The sequence below is a fragment of the Aspergillus stella-maris genome, assembly GCF_047715825.1.
Source record: "Aspergillus stella-maris strain CBS 113639 unplaced genomic scaffold BDV14scaffold_21, whole genome shotgun sequence".
Classification (NCBI taxonomy): domain Eukaryota; kingdom Fungi; phylum Ascomycota; class Eurotiomycetes; order Eurotiales; family Aspergillaceae; genus Aspergillus; species Aspergillus stella-maris.
The window spans coordinates 98,605-113,249 of NW_027396815.1; the positions used below are offsets into that span (position 1 = coordinate 98,605).

General features: G+C 49.5%; 4 protein-coding genes across 4 annotated transcripts; 2 read left to right on the forward strand and 2 right to left on the reverse strand.

Annotated features, from left to right (window-relative positions):
* The first annotated feature begins 300 nt into the window (after positions 1-300).
* On the forward strand, positions 301-1,008 carry BDV14DRAFT_171587 (uncharacterized protein). The gene has a single exon (XM_073768432.1). The coding sequence runs from the start codon at positions 321-323 to the stop codon at positions 966-968; it is 648 nt and encodes a 215-aa protein (XP_073629043.1). The 5' UTR covers positions 301-320; the 3' UTR covers positions 969-1,008.
* A 3,215-nt stretch (positions 1,009-4,223) lies between these two features.
* Positions 4,224-5,153, reverse strand: BDV14DRAFT_199213 (uncharacterized protein; the record flags this gene model as incomplete). Its single annotated transcript, XM_073773181.1, has 3 exons — positions 4,224-4,512; positions 4,577-4,958; positions 5,027-5,153. The coding sequence occupies 3 exons, from the start codon at positions 5,151-5,153 to the stop codon at positions 4,224-4,226; spliced, it is 798 nt and encodes a 265-aa protein (XP_073629044.1).
* Positions 5,154-7,145: 1,992 nt separating this feature from the next.
* Positions 7,146-9,489, forward strand: BDV14DRAFT_208352 (putative MFS monosaccharide transporter; the record flags this gene model as incomplete). The annotated part of the gene is made up of 7 exons (XM_073775374.1): positions 7,146-7,284; positions 7,378-7,430; positions 7,491-7,750; positions 7,810-8,332; positions 8,397-8,804; positions 8,866-8,922; positions 8,992-9,489. 7 exons carry the CDS (start codon positions 7,146-7,148, stop codon positions 9,301-9,303), a joined length of 1,752 nt encoding a protein of 583 aa, XP_073629045.1. The 3' UTR covers positions 9,304-9,489.
* Positions 9,490-12,800: 3,311 nt separating this feature from the next.
* On the reverse strand, positions 12,801-14,085 carry BDV14DRAFT_199216 (DUF1295 domain protein; the record flags this gene model as incomplete). The annotated part of the gene is made up of 2 exons (XM_073773182.1): positions 12,801-13,128; positions 13,190-14,085. The coding sequence occupies 2 exons, from the start codon at positions 14,083-14,085 to the stop codon at positions 12,801-12,803; spliced, it is 1,224 nt and encodes a 407-aa protein (XP_073629046.1).
* Positions 14,086-14,645: the final 560 nt, after the last annotated feature.

Sequence of the window (14,645 nt, forward strand, 5' to 3'; positions counted from 1 at the left end):
GCAGCGTGTCAGCTGCACCAGGGTGAACCGGGTTGCGCCCCTCCCCTCCACTGCTGTCTTCGAACCCCGGAATTAAAGACTCGCACTTGATAAGATATTCGCGGCTGGGGATGAGGTGTAAAGTTATACGCTCTTGGCAAGTAGAATATGGTCTCCAGAGCAACGGCATTCATACTAATCTGAACTAACAAGGGGAGGTAGTACGTACAAGTCACCTAGCATTTGTGTAACCCAGACAGCAGAGGAATACTTAAGACAACGAGCAGACCTCCTAATCAATTTATTTCTTCAACGTCCATTGTTTGTTTCTAAGTATCAAGATGAATCTTTCTCTCACCGCTCTGTCTTTGTCCTCCATCCTTCAGCTCGCCCTAGCTACCCTCCTTCCATCCCATCCCACGCATACATATCCCTACGACCATTTCCCATCCCACTCCATCACACCCAACCCAGAAACGCCTACAATCAGAACCCCCCCCTACTCAATCGCCGAAACAATCCGGCACCGAAAATCCCAATACTCCCGCTTCTCAGACACCGCGCAATGGCCCCTCTTCTCCGCTCTCCTACACCCCTCTCTAACGGCCTCATTCCACAACCCGGACGGCTCCATCATCGTCTCTCCGGCCGACGGGTTCGAGTACAGCTTCTCAAACCGCAAAGATTACGTCGAGTTCTGGAGTCGGTCGAATACGGGGTTGCGGGCTATTCATGTTGTTGGGCCAGGAGAGTTGAGTATGCTTGGTGAAGGTGAAAATGGGGATGGGGGTGAGGTTAGTGCTGTTTGGGGGGTTATTTGGCTGACGCAGACTGGGAGTTTGGAGGCTGAGATGTCTAGTGGGAATGGGACTGGGGTTGGATTGGGGGGTGGGCATTATCATGAGGTTTGGAGGAGGGTTGAAGGGGAATGGGTTATTATTGACTTGAAACTTGTGCTGGCTTTCAATACAGTGATTCCTGTGGGTTAGGGTGATGATAAGGGGGAGGGGTGTAGTAAATAATGTGGACTCGCAGCCACAGGAATACTACATATGCTGGGGCTCATCACACTTTTCTTACTGTTATATGAGTTCACTGGAATCAAAGCTTTACTATAGTTCTCTTTCTTACATTGCTACCTTCGTAGGTTATGTGGTAATGCCTTCCCCAGGTTTTAACAGTAGGTGGATGTTTGCTTACTGTGTATTGAGTTCCTTGAGAAATGTCCATATCTAACTATAACTACATAGTATCGTCACATTCTATTATTATCCGGGCTGACTCTATAACTCTATACCTTGCACGACTCAAACAGGACCCTTGAGACCTACAACCCATTGTAGTCAAGATACATCCCATAAGCAACCTCCTTAATAACACTAAGCCTAGGAATGCTATCAAATATCCCATCTCCACCGTTTCTGATTCCATGTAGTAATCATGCACAACCAGATAGTTCTCAGCCCAAGACTTCGTGAAGACCTATAAAGCCACCGCTTAGTTAGCCCTGCCACCACTAATGAACAAGGAAAGTGCGCCACTCACATACTGATACCCCCTCGCCAACCCCGAGACAATAAAGAAATTAGCAAGTGTCAACGAGTGTTGCGAGGAATAACAAAATTCTAGCTGGCTGTCAAGGCCAACTCTAGCGCGAAGCGTCCGCGAGGAAATATGATGCGCCTTCTGAGTTAGAATACCTAGTGTTCAAATAATGGTGTTTTGTTCATGGCAATGTTCTTATTGACCTAGTGCGTAAATGCAGGTTGTTGGCCCAGGCTAGACCAAGCCCAAGAACAAGAATAATGTGTAGACAGCATTAACATCCGGACTTATAGCTATTTCTATTGCCAACTGTCGAACTTCGCCACGTCCGTAATATTTGGTACACCACCCGAAGAATATGAAGGTCTGATTCAATCAATATAGCTACGATACTACACTAAATACAGTTGAAATAGGGGTAAGCTAACTAACTAGAACAGGAAATAGAAAGGATATAGGTAATAACCAAGCAGGCGCTGACTGATAGTAAGTTCGGCGTTGAAGCAGAATACTAGCGGTTAATAAAGGTTGACACACCCCCCCAGCGTTAGCGAGGTCATGTATAGTTCTAACATGTTAAGATATTAACTGTGTACGAGAATGCCTGTTTAGTCCAGAATAAGACTTTTCACATTAACTAAACCAAGCATTTTCATGAATTCTTGGTGTTTTTGGTCCAATTGTCTATAGAATATCCTGGTTCAGGCGGGCTGCTGGTAATGGCATGCCAGCCATACTGAACCAGGAAACATTCTCCTTGTATAGACTGATGGTGTCAGGGACTATAGAAGAGGGGTTCTCTGCTGCCTGATTGTTCTATGGGAACTAGAAGCGTGTGGATATTATCCTGTTCGGTAGGAAACTGCGTGTAGCTAGATTTATGTATCGAATAGGTTGAATCAAGGTCATTTTGGAAACAAGTATTTCGTCCCGGCTTTGGTATTCAATTACGTCCCTATGAATATCACATAAATACAGGGATCTTGCACATTTCATGCCTTTTTATTCTCGTCTAGTCATGGACACTCTGCACTAGGCAGAGGCGCGTGAACGCGGGGACGACCCCTCATGGGATACATTATCAAGATCAATGACCTTCAGCTGCTCATACGGTGCCGTCGGAGAATGACGGACAATTTTTCGTTCAAATACGGAAGTTTCATGTCGCGTATTGGAGAAGCTTTGTGAGCAGTACCAACTGCCGCCCAAGTGGCCACGCCAGAACAGCGCGAAAGACACAGACACTGACCCAGACTAGGAGCATTTCGACCTCTAGAACGTCGAGCTATGCCCACCGCCAGCGCCGAGCAGGTGGGGGCTGTGCCACTTCATTAGTCTGCCCTTTGGGCGTCGCGTACGACGCAGACTCGGGTCGCGTTGCTCGGTCCAGGACTTCATGCCCCCGGCCACCATCGCGGGCATTAGCCTTCAATGCATAAAGTTCTGCGTATGAAACACTTGCCTCTTATTTGTCTTATTATCTCGGCGTACGCCTGGATCACTGCTTCAGATAGGTCGCGGAAAACAATGACATAGTCAGAGTGCACCTCGAAGCGCCCTCCACCCTCCTCTAAAACCTGAGGATTCACCAGCCGTCTATCAATTTTTGTCCACATTGTGTCGAGGAGTACTCCTTCCTAAATCGGTCGTTCAATGGGGCAATGCTCTCTAGGATGGGGCTGGGCTTTTCTGGGAACGAGTCGCGCGGTGGCTTCAAGACCTCCTTAGCCATACCATATTCCTGACTCCGTCCTACATTGGGTCGACGTCCGAGGGGGGCCAAACAGCGCCAGCTCTTCCAAGTGGTGCCCAACATGCTTACCAAAAGTATTCGAGGGTGGAATTATCGTTTGACATACTGGACAGAGTGAAGCTGTTAAGCACCCTGGATGCGCTTCTCGCATACGAAGGAACCATTGTCGGCGGCTATCATAGAGTTTCGACGGTGTGGTACATGTAATCGCAAGACAGACATACGGCATCAGATCGCGAAAGACATGCTTTGCCCAGTCACTTTTGTCTTTGATTGCTATGATGTGGAAGCAGTAGGGACATTCAAAGGGGGTCCTGTCCCGGGAATCCTTGGGCGGGCTCGAAATGGATACGGCGCCTTATTATGGCGATGTCGTCAAGGAGTGTCTGTATTGGTCTCACAAAAATGGCGCGTGATTTGAGGACCCGCACTTTGACGAATGTGTTTTTGATAGTGTCGTCCTTCCACTACTGACGGATCTTGATTATTTTGAGGGCATCTCCCAGTATATATGGGCTCAGCAAGATATTTGAATTTACCCTTTACCATCAATTTGTCCCGGTCCAATTCACTTCGGGCAGCTTTCGACTTATGCAAGACATTACTGAGCGTTAGCCCGCCAAAGATATTACACCCCATGTATAACATCTCCCTGCGGGCCCTAAGGAATTCTTGATGCTTGTATTCATGGATCAGAATATAAATACCCCTCGGAGAACCCTGTTGAACCCTCCAAGCAGCAGCCATATGACAGATTGAATTATCTTTCCTTTATCAAAATCCCCCCCTAAACTAGGCTGCTAATAATGAGAAACTTGGCGCCAACCAAATTGTCTACCAACGTTATAGTTGAGTAATGCCTGAGCAAAAAAGCTTCATTTTATCAGAGAGCCTGGTAGCCTAGTAGTACTTTGTCTACTTTCCCATCAACATTTGTAGACTTTGTTCATGCGTGCGCCCCTCTAAAGACCGGGCATTCTCCAGCTCCAGCACAGTCCGTCCCTTCACCGGCCTTCTCCGCATTCTCCCTCGCAATCTGCCGAAATATATCCATCGGATCATACCAAACGTCGATTTTCTCCAGCTGTAGCTTGTCATTTACTTTCGCCACCACAATCCCCTGTATCTCGATGGATCCGCCATGCGCCTTGATTTCAACCGTTTGGCCGTCCCTGGTACCATTGAGAATCTGATCAGCGAGGCTCCCATGCCAAAGTCCAACAAGCTCGATAGTACTCGACAAGATCACCAGGTGAACATTTAACTGTATAGCTTAAGTAGCTATCTGCAATAACTCACCAATTCCGTCCAACATAATCCCCCCTCATAACCCCCCAATGCCTCCACCGAAAAACCACAATCGGCGGCCCGGTATAAACATCCGTAACCTCCCACGCGAAAATAGGCATCATCCTTTTAAACGCCTTGTGGCTTTGTTCAAAGTCGTTTTCTGCGGGATCATAGTATTCATTAGATGTAAGGAGCGCATTATATGTGCCGACACGGAGCATATGTTCGCCGCGCTGCGCGGGACCACCGTTGAGACTGAATGTATATGTTTCGGGATTGATTGTGCGCCAGTCAGACAGTGATGTTTTGAACGAGGCTTCAATTTCCCAGTTTTTGACGAGGTTTGAGACGAGGGAGGGGAGGGAGGCGGCTTTGTGGGTGTTTTGTTTGGCTGCATGTGCATGTGCATGTGGTTAGCGGTCCGAAAATGGAATTGGATCCATTTGGTTGGATACTTACTCCTCTCGTAGTAATCTCGCGTTTTGGTATAGTTTGGTGGACTTCCGTAGCGCCATGCTGCGTTGGTGTCGTGTAAGACTGCGTTGGGGTTTAGTACGTAGTCGGGGAGGTTCTGGGATTCTGTCATTGTCGATATGGTAAGAACACAATATACTCCCGGCGATGACTAGTCTTGAGTTATTCAACGATTGATGCCAGCCTGGGGGGTCTGGAACAAGACAAGGCACGACAGCTTTAAGCTAGCTCGGCCGCAGGTAGGACATGGTCATGCTTCCCAGGCAAAGTCGGCCCGTGCTTTCAGCATGGTTTTGTCGGGTAATATTCATGGAATCCTGGCAGTTCGGAGTGGTCCAATGGCTGCACGACGGAGGGTTATTTGTACATCGCTGAAATCGAGCAGAAACGTTGGTGCATCGCCGTAACGTGTTCTATCCAGATACTAGGCCCTTCCATGTCGAATCCGCTGCGGCTGGGAGGTCCTGTTGGGAGGAGCGGGGTCCTACCTAGGTGCCCCGGTCTAGGTGCAATTCTAGGCGTTCTCCAGCACTCATCCGTTCTATCTCAACAAATCTCCCATCACGGTTCGACGACCCGTGAGCACTATGATTGGATTCCTCAAACATAGCATGCCAATGCAGGTCAGGCTCGTTTCTCGTGTGCACGACCACCTATCTTGCAGGCCTGAAAGCAATTACCATCTAAATCCCTGCACGCTTGAGGTCTATTTTGACGGGCTCCGCCTCCCTACCTGTCGATAAGCCCAAACTCGAGATGGCAGCTATTTGGAACTGGTCTTATCGGGGCGGTAGAACACAGCGCAGGCCGAGGGGTTCTAGTTCGTTGATGCAGGCCGTGATGTCTTTGAGCATATCCTGCGATACTTGGATGATCGACAGCGCGCCCTATGTTCTACGATATAGACGAATTCTACAACATATTGCTGCATAAGGCTCCCGTCTGTTAGGAGAGGCCTAATATCTGAAGATTGATTCATCGATCAAGGGGTTGCAGAATGAGTATCTCACAAGCGTAATGCACTAGTCAGCACCCTGCGCGAAGTTCGAGTAGGGCGTCCGTTAGACGGAAACATCTAATTGGACAGGCGAGTGGGATAAGTTCAGCAATGCATGTGGAAGAATTACAGGATTGCCACTGTAAGGTGTGATGATACATGATGTGCAAGGCTTCAAGTTAGGGCTTGGCGGTTCCGCGGTCGCAGGGGAGAACACACCAGCCACCACTCAATTGTCATAGATGACCCCATGAGTTTGATTGACGCCTCAGATCGATTTTAATTTATCTATACCAAACTTCGATGAAACTTTTCCGGGCGTTGTCAAGTGTCAAGGACCAGATACCCCCACCGATACCAACAGGTGGGTATGTCTGTAAAGGCAATGGTCTGATATAGGAACGTCAGATGAGGCTTCTATGGATGAGCACGGAGAACTCACGTTGACGCGTCTTCAAGCAGCCGACTGTGCAGAGACCATCGACTGCTGACAACCGAACCTATAGCGTTATCATTCTGGCTAAAGCTGGATGAGGCTTTAGCCGTGACTCAGCCCCAGTGAATGCATGAACGGTGCCTTTTGGGATGGAAAGCTTAAGACCGAACCCGCTACAGAGACTCTACAAGTTATGCCGAATGCCGAATGTGCTTTGTCCAACATGCATCTGGAATCCTTATGCGAACCATGTACGCCAAGAGCACGCTGCGCGGCAGTGTCTTGCATCCAGACAATGGGCTCCCGGACCTCCCCCGATGTGCGCACTGTTTCTAAGGGAATGAAGCTAACCAATGGGATATAACCGGCACAATCCTTGCACTAGATTGCTGTCAACCCAACTGCAACCGGCTGATGGGCTGTTCATCATTGCCGGAACCAGTAATGAAGGCCGGGGGATTTAGGCTGAATAGCTTCTAGCTCAACCCCGGCCTGCGGGGAATTCCCCGGGGGGTTATAACCGGTCTGTGCCCGCATGATTCTGAGCTCTTATATGGCGTGTTGTTAGCTGCTTATGGTCGCCTAACTTCGACAACGGCTTTGTCTTTTTTCCTTCTTTTCTCTGAATCTCCTCCGGACATTGCCTCGCTTCGCATCACCACTAGCCCAGTATGGCTCCTGTCGGCGGACAAGACCTCTCGGCAAAACGCGCCCAGTTCGCGGGTCCGTCGGGAATAAAGGGAATCATTGCCAATGGGAAAACCACTGCCATTGCTAGTTTTGCTGCCCTGGGTGGTTTTGTGTATGGGTGTGAGTTCTCCATATCGCGGACTCGCTATTGATTGTCCCCGTCGCGAGAATAAACTATCCATTGATTGATTCATTTGCTGACTTCCACCATAGACAACCAGGGAATGTTCGGTCAGATCCTGACCATGTACTCATTTACTGCGCGCGTAAGAACGACCGATCGCTGTCTAAATTGTGTCTCGCTCACTAACCCTACTTGCGTCTAGATGGAACCCTGGTACAGTGGAACAACAGGAACGCGACAGGCCCTACTCACAGCAATCCTTGAACTCGGTGCTTGGCTCGGCGCCCTCATTAACGGTTACCTAGCCGATGCAGTCGGACGACGAATTACTGTCGTCATTGCATGTGTGATTTTCACGGTCGGTGTCATTGTACAAGCTTGCACCCTAAACAAGGACTATGTCCTTGCTGGTCGATTCGTTACTGGTATTGGGGTCGGGGCGTTCAGTATGCTTGTTCCATTGTAAGTTTCTACATCATTTTTTCTCTTCCTTGAACAGAGAATATACTGAGAGCGAACAGATACAACGCCGAGCTCGCACCTCCCGAAGTCCGCGGCGCGCTGGTAGCCCTCCAACAACTCGCAATTACATTCGGCATCATGGTCTCGTACTGGATCGGGTACGGCACGAACTATATCGGCGGCACAGGCGAAGGCCAATCCGATGCCGCGTGGTTAATCCCCATCTGCATCCAGCTCCTACCCTCTACAATCCTCGCCGTGGGAATGGTCGCCTTTATGCCACAGAGTCCGCGCCACCTGATGAACCGCGACCGCGAACAAGAATGTTTGGAGACACTAGCGCGACTACGCAAGACCTCAATTGACGATATTCGGATCCGCGTCGAGTTCCTTGAGATCAAAGCCCAGCGGGACTTTGAGAGGCAGCGAATCCAGGAACTCTTCCCGCAGTATCAGGATGGCAGCTTCAAGAGTAACTTTATGATTGGGTGGAATGATTACCTTTCGCTCGTTACAAACAAGGCGCTATTTAGGAGGACGATTGTGGCTGTTTTTGTGATGGTCTTTCAGCAGTGGAATGGTGTACGTCCTTTTCACCACCCCCTCCTCTCCTTCTGATCCCTCTAACCTCCCACTTTACTATCAGGTCAACGCAATCCTCTACTACGCCCCTTTCATCTTTGACGGCCTCGGCCTAAGCGGCAACACAATCTCCCTCCTCGCAACGGGCGTCGTCGGAATCGTAATGTTCCTCGCGACAATCCCCGCCGTCCTCTGGGTCGACAACTTCGGGCGTAAAACAATCCTTATAGCAGGCGGAATCGGCATGGCGGCGTCTCATTTCATTGTGGCTGGTATCACGGGCTCGTTTGAGGGTCAGTGGGAGGCGCATCGCGGTGCGGGGTGGGCGGCTGTTGTCTTTGTTTGGGTTTATGCGGTTTGCTTTGGGTTCTCTTGGGGGCCTGTTGCTTGGATTATCATCTCTGAGGTTTTCCCACTGGGACTTAGGGCTAAGGGGGTTAGTATTGGGGGAAGTTCGAATTGGTTGAATAATGTTTGTCTCGTCTTGTCATCCTGGATTGGAGCTTTGGATGGTTGCTAACTGGTGGATATAGTTCGCCGTCGCAATGTCCACATCCCCCTTTATCTCAACGAGCCAATTCGGTGCATTCGTACGTATCCCCTCCCTTCCCACTTACCGAGAACCCAAGAACTTGACCAAACCTAACACCCACCTCCAGATTTTCTTCGGCGTAATAACCGTAATCGGCGTGCTATGGGTATTCTTCTTCGTTCCCGAGACAAAAGGCCGCACATTGGAAGAAATGGACGAAGTCTTTGGTGAAGTCGGGTTCGCGAGGGAGGATCTTGAACGCAAGGCGCGGATTGAGAGGGATATTGGGCTTACGGCCCTGTTGGGTGGTAATGAGCCGGTGACTACGGCTGCTGGGACTGGAGTGGTTGGGGAGAAGGACGGCGTTGCGGAGATTGGTGGGAATGGGGTTTCGGAGGTGGGGACTGGGCATAGGGTTGTTGAGGAGAAGACCGTTTAGAGTTTGATGGAGATGAATAGGGGACTGGAGGAGGAAGAGGAGAGGATGGTTTAGTTTTGTTGCGCTTGTTGTTCGGCTAATACTTTGTATATAACACGAGGTGTGATTTAAGACACAGGCTGTGGGACTGACGGTTAGTACTGCGGTCTGTGGATTGGTATAACCCCCAAATCAGATAGGTACGGGCAAGGAAGCGTATGCAGTTAATACAAGCTTTACATTTGTTACCCTGGCACTTCATAAGAGGATCCCTGCCTAGTCGTGGAAATTTCCAGCAATTCCTGATACAGCTTGATACCATGAAGATGGTATTCTAGGGGTTGGTAAACTTCTTAGTGAATTTGGGTTGATATCCCTGCCCAGTGTGCCTTACCTATATAAATGGATAGGGAGGCAGCGGGGCATATGGATCGGATCTAGTGAGGGTAGGTAGGTAGGCACCTACCTAGATGTAACTCCCGTTCGACCAGTCTAGCGATGCACTCGTTGGCCCTTCCTAGCGTCTACTCAGGCAAGCAAACTCAAATCTCCGCTCAAGTCAATTACTACCCAAAATACAGAAATATCAAATAACTGTCCTACACCGTGGCAGTGCACATGGCCCATGAAATCAAGTCATCACCTCCGTTTCTGCAACGTCCCGATAATATCCGTACACTCGTTAATGCGTTTCTCTCGTCTGATAACCTCGACTTCACCTTCAGCCTCCTCATAAGCCCTGACAATAGACTGCGTTCTGCATTGCGCTTTGCTCATTTTTCCCCACTTCCCATACAACACGTCACCATCTCCGACATATGAACAACGACGCCAAAGCGTTGGAACTCGCGCTGGAACTTGCTGCCTTTACGCCCAAATCGCCGCACTATGGCTTTTGAAACTGCGCCTTCGATTTCGGTAGACCACCTGATTCTTGTTAATATTCTTTCTCTGAATCTGATTTTGTTGTTGAATAGGAGGGTGTCGAGGAGGTGCTCCATTGTGAGGTGTTTGGAGTTCGAAGTGGTTTGTCGGTTGGAGTTGTCTGCGCCTTTGGGTTCGGATTCTGGCTCGGTCTGTTCAGGGGAGGGATTAGTGACTTCGCCAGAGAGAGCGAAAGAAAGGCACAAGGAGAGAAATAAAGAGGAAAGTGGCTTAATGAGGCTTCGAGACATATCCGGTAATGAAATACTAGCCAAAGCGTGCAGGGCCCCCAGTGAGTGACTCAGCCGAATATAATTGCACACAGCAGAAGTACCGCCCATGGTAGTGAAAAAATGACACACCCCAATATCCGCAATGGGTGGCTGCGAAATCAACATCCTGCGCCAACTTGCATCCATGCGCATGAGGATTTGCAAGTCCGGTAGGGCTGAGAAGTCGGAATCACAGTTTCCAGACTCCTTTCCTGGAAAGAGGGAAGGAAAACTCTCCACCAACAACGGGTTGAGGACAGCGTCTTTGACGTCCCTGGTTTGGAGGACATGAACTTGGTTCTGGCTCAAACAGTATTTGGAGGGGTCTTTAACTGGAGTAAAGAAGAGGGCTCTTTGTATTGAAGGTGAGTCGTCCATTAGGGCCTTCCAGGCGCGAGAGACGCGTTGCGATGAGATAAGAAGCGTGCGCATGTCTGCTTGAACTAGGATCATCTCAAGGAGCTCTGGTGTTTCTAGGACTCTGTTCGCTGCCGACCTTGTTATGCCGGACACGGCAACGGGCTGGTGGTTGATTTCGGACTGGGATGATAGGGACTGTACCATTGTTGCGGTTTGGTTGCGAGGATGACCTGCAGGTACCTTCAGGTGATATGGTTAAATGCTTTAAGACTTAAAAGGGGATGTAGCTGGATGAGCAGACACCCGACGACCACCGGGGTTGTGATCCTTGGCAGAGGTGGGATGATGGGCAAAAGGAGTGGATTGGGAAGGGAAGTAGGGGGGGATTAGGGGGGAGGGGGATATTAACCTAGTATTTATAGGCAACCAACCCCCACCACCCCCCCTGCACCATGTGATCTAGCCTATTCCGATAGGGACCTACGGACTATACCCTATATATCCATTCATTACCAGCAGGTGTTTCCAGCCAGAGAAACCAGTTGATCATGGCTGTTGCTCAAGATGATGCCAAGGTTCCAGCTCTGGGAGGTACCTGACTACCTGACTAGCTTTTAACATCCACCAGGTGCAGGAGCTGTGCTCCCATGATCACCTTGTTTCCCAATATGTCTCACCGGACATTATGAAGAATTAAGGCGTAGCATTACTGGTAAAACAAACCTCTTCGTCCAACCAAGAGCTCAGCACGTCGTCGCCCTATTCGCCTCAATCCCCCGTCCAAATACCAACGCCTCCAGAACACATACATAAAGGCCTAAATGACTCTTGAGAAATAGTAGATCTCTCAATTTTAATCTTAGTCCTGTCCTGATCGCTGATTTCCTTGCTCTGTCTACTGGGGGCTAGACTCAAGCACGTTGCCGGCTGGATGAGTTGAACTAGGGTCCTTTATGTATGGTATGTTCATGGGTATCGAGGCCTTTGCTTGTGGGGTATGATCTACCGTTATGGCTCTCTATGCTTTTCCTTCACTGCTCCTGCTCGGATTGGGACTGAGTAGGTAGTGTTCTGACCAGACGCCAATGGTGGCTGAGTAGGTGTGTTTGTTCACCATACCCGCACCTACATACATCGACTATGGTACTGCTGAATGGAACCAACTACGTCCTACCGCTAAAGGAAACAGAAAGTCGCAGTATGGAACGAAAGCGAAGTTCTGAAATTATGATTGTTTATGTCTTTAATTACACCATCGTCAATGCAAGAAATCGTTGCCGGTCTAATTGGTGTTCTCGGAAGGTTATATCAGTACCTACTATTCTGCTCCCTACGCACCTACTAGATATCGATATTTAGAATGAGAAATCCTTAGTATTGTAAAAAAAGGCTAGTAGGTAGATACCACGAAGTCCGGTGCGTAGTACCTGCTGCAGGCAATGTACCTAACCGAGCTACGGTACGTATCCACCAAGCTCAATCCCAATGTCAATATCAAATGTCAATATCAAATGTCAATATCATACGATACCATACCATACTGGCCTGAACCTAAGGACAGGAAAGCAGATGGGAAGACCTACACTATAAGATGGAATAATCAGGAGGAACCCAAATGCCGGAACATGGACATGAACTAGGAGATAAGGGAAGAATCCCTGTGTACGTAACAATTTTATACATGCCGTAGGAGACGTTATCTGGAACCGCGGTCTGCCTCAGCTTGTATGGTGTATTGTATGCCCTGTAATCCTGTCGTGTCCACAGACAACCATATAAGAAAGATCTGCTTATTCGCGTTGCTGCGCTCGCTCGCTTGCTCACATCCAATGACCTGACAGTCTACCCACGTGCGAACACTACAAAGCCTATTATACCATGAGGATTTAGAACATATCGATCATTAAACTTCATTGAATACTAATGTACAAAACTTATGATCACTTCCTTGTCAAAATCCACCTATTTCAACATCTCCCTAACCCCCCTCTCGAGAACCACACCAGCCGCACCAGCACCAAGTACAATCCAAGACCACTTGTTACTGGCCTCCTTAACACTAGGCCAGAAACTGTTCTTTTCAGCGCGGTACTCGTCAAACTGGACCTTCTTAACGGGGTCCTCCTTAGCATAGCGCTCTTCCTGCGTAGCCTCGTTCTCGGCGTCGCCGCCAATGAAGCGCAGGAAGACGTGGTTTGCGATGGGGCCGAGAAGGGTAAGTGGGTGGAAGAGGCCGGAGCCGATCAGGAGGAGGGGGAAGCTGAAGTGGATTAGGGCGTCGCCGAGGTAGCTGGTGCTGTTAGTTTGTGGTCTGGTTTGGTTGGTGGGGAATGGGAGGGAAGGGGACATACTTGGGGTGTCGAACAATACTCCACACGCCATCGCGGCAAAGACCAGTCTTACGGTCCTTCTTGTGTGAAGCGAGTTTAGCATCGGCCAGAACCTCAGTCACGAATCCAGCACTGAATAGGAAAACAGCAAGACTAGTAAACAGCGACCGGTCATCGGCACCATGAACAGGCGAGGCACGAATACTATCCCCAACAGCGCGGAAAGGCAAAGTGAACGGCAACGAGATGATAGTCTGCATCGCGGCCTCAGGCAAGAACATCGTGAAGAAAGCCTTGTTCCAGAAACCGGGGTCCTTTTTAAGCGGTTCATAGCGAGGGTCGTCACGGCCGCGCTCAATGCCGCGGGTTGCAATGCGGTAGAAGAGACGCGAGCCCCAGGCTGTTACGCCGCCGAGAAGAAGCTTTTCGCCGTAGGAGAGCGAAGACCAAGCTGTTGAGACTGAGAGTCCGTCATTTATCACGCGCGAGCCGATCGCGCTCCACCATGCATTTAAGGTCATTCCTGTGGGCCAGAGCCAGTCTTTGCCCTCTGCACGATCTGTGTATCTTGCGACTCCATATGCAACTGTGGAGAATGCAGCGTGCAGATTGAATGAGGGTACAACAGCCGCTTGGATCAGTCCGAGTGCAGTCGCGCTCTGTCCGGGACTGAATCTTGATCCGTACAGATCTTGCTCTGCACCGGAGGGAACACCGCCTTCGAATCCACGGGTACCAGTGCCAGGACCGATATTGGACGAGTGCACGGCCTGCCGCGCTTTGTCCCAGCCGGTGCTGAAGTGAGAGCCGTAGCGATCTTGTTCGGCGCCGGCAGCGCCTTGGAAGTGGGCTGCGGCGCGGTCGTAGGGCATTGAACCCTGCGACAGCTTGCCGCTGTAAATGTCTTGTTCTGCCATTGTGGATGTTGTATGATGGAGAGGGAAGAGCGAGGAGGAAAGGGAGGAGATTATAAAGGGGAGCTGTCATTGTTGCATCATGGGTGGTGATATTCTGACGTCATTGGTGTGATTCCGAGGCCTCCGCGTACGTCTGCATAACACGAAGCGAGACTGGAAACAGGGTGAATAGATTAAGATCCACAGTGCTTACGGAAGATGTTGCCAAGTGATTAATTGTTATTGCAATCTAGTATGTTGCAATAATGGCAAGTTATCGGATACTCTGTACTTCGATATGGGACTGGAATCCGGGGTAAATACTCCGCGGATAGCCGCTGATGGGCGACTGTCATTTGATCTGGGGAGCGCCGATCCATCGACAGATTGAGATAAACTATCCCAAAGCCACGAGATGCAGCAAACATTTCGCCGGCAGTATACATAGCAGCATCTGGTAACCTCAAAGCTTGATTGAACCGTCAGTCGTGCATTAAACGGACCGTCAATGACAGACATTGCTCGGATTTCGATAACCTATACAGAGCAGTCTATATTTTCTCCTATATACATCCTCTCTA

What these genes read in the sequence shown, in the direction of transcription:
- BDV14DRAFT_171587 (XM_073768432.1), top strand. Translation starts at nt 321, where the DNA reads ATGAATCTTTCTCTCACCGCTCTGTCTTTGTCCTCCATCCTTCAGCTC.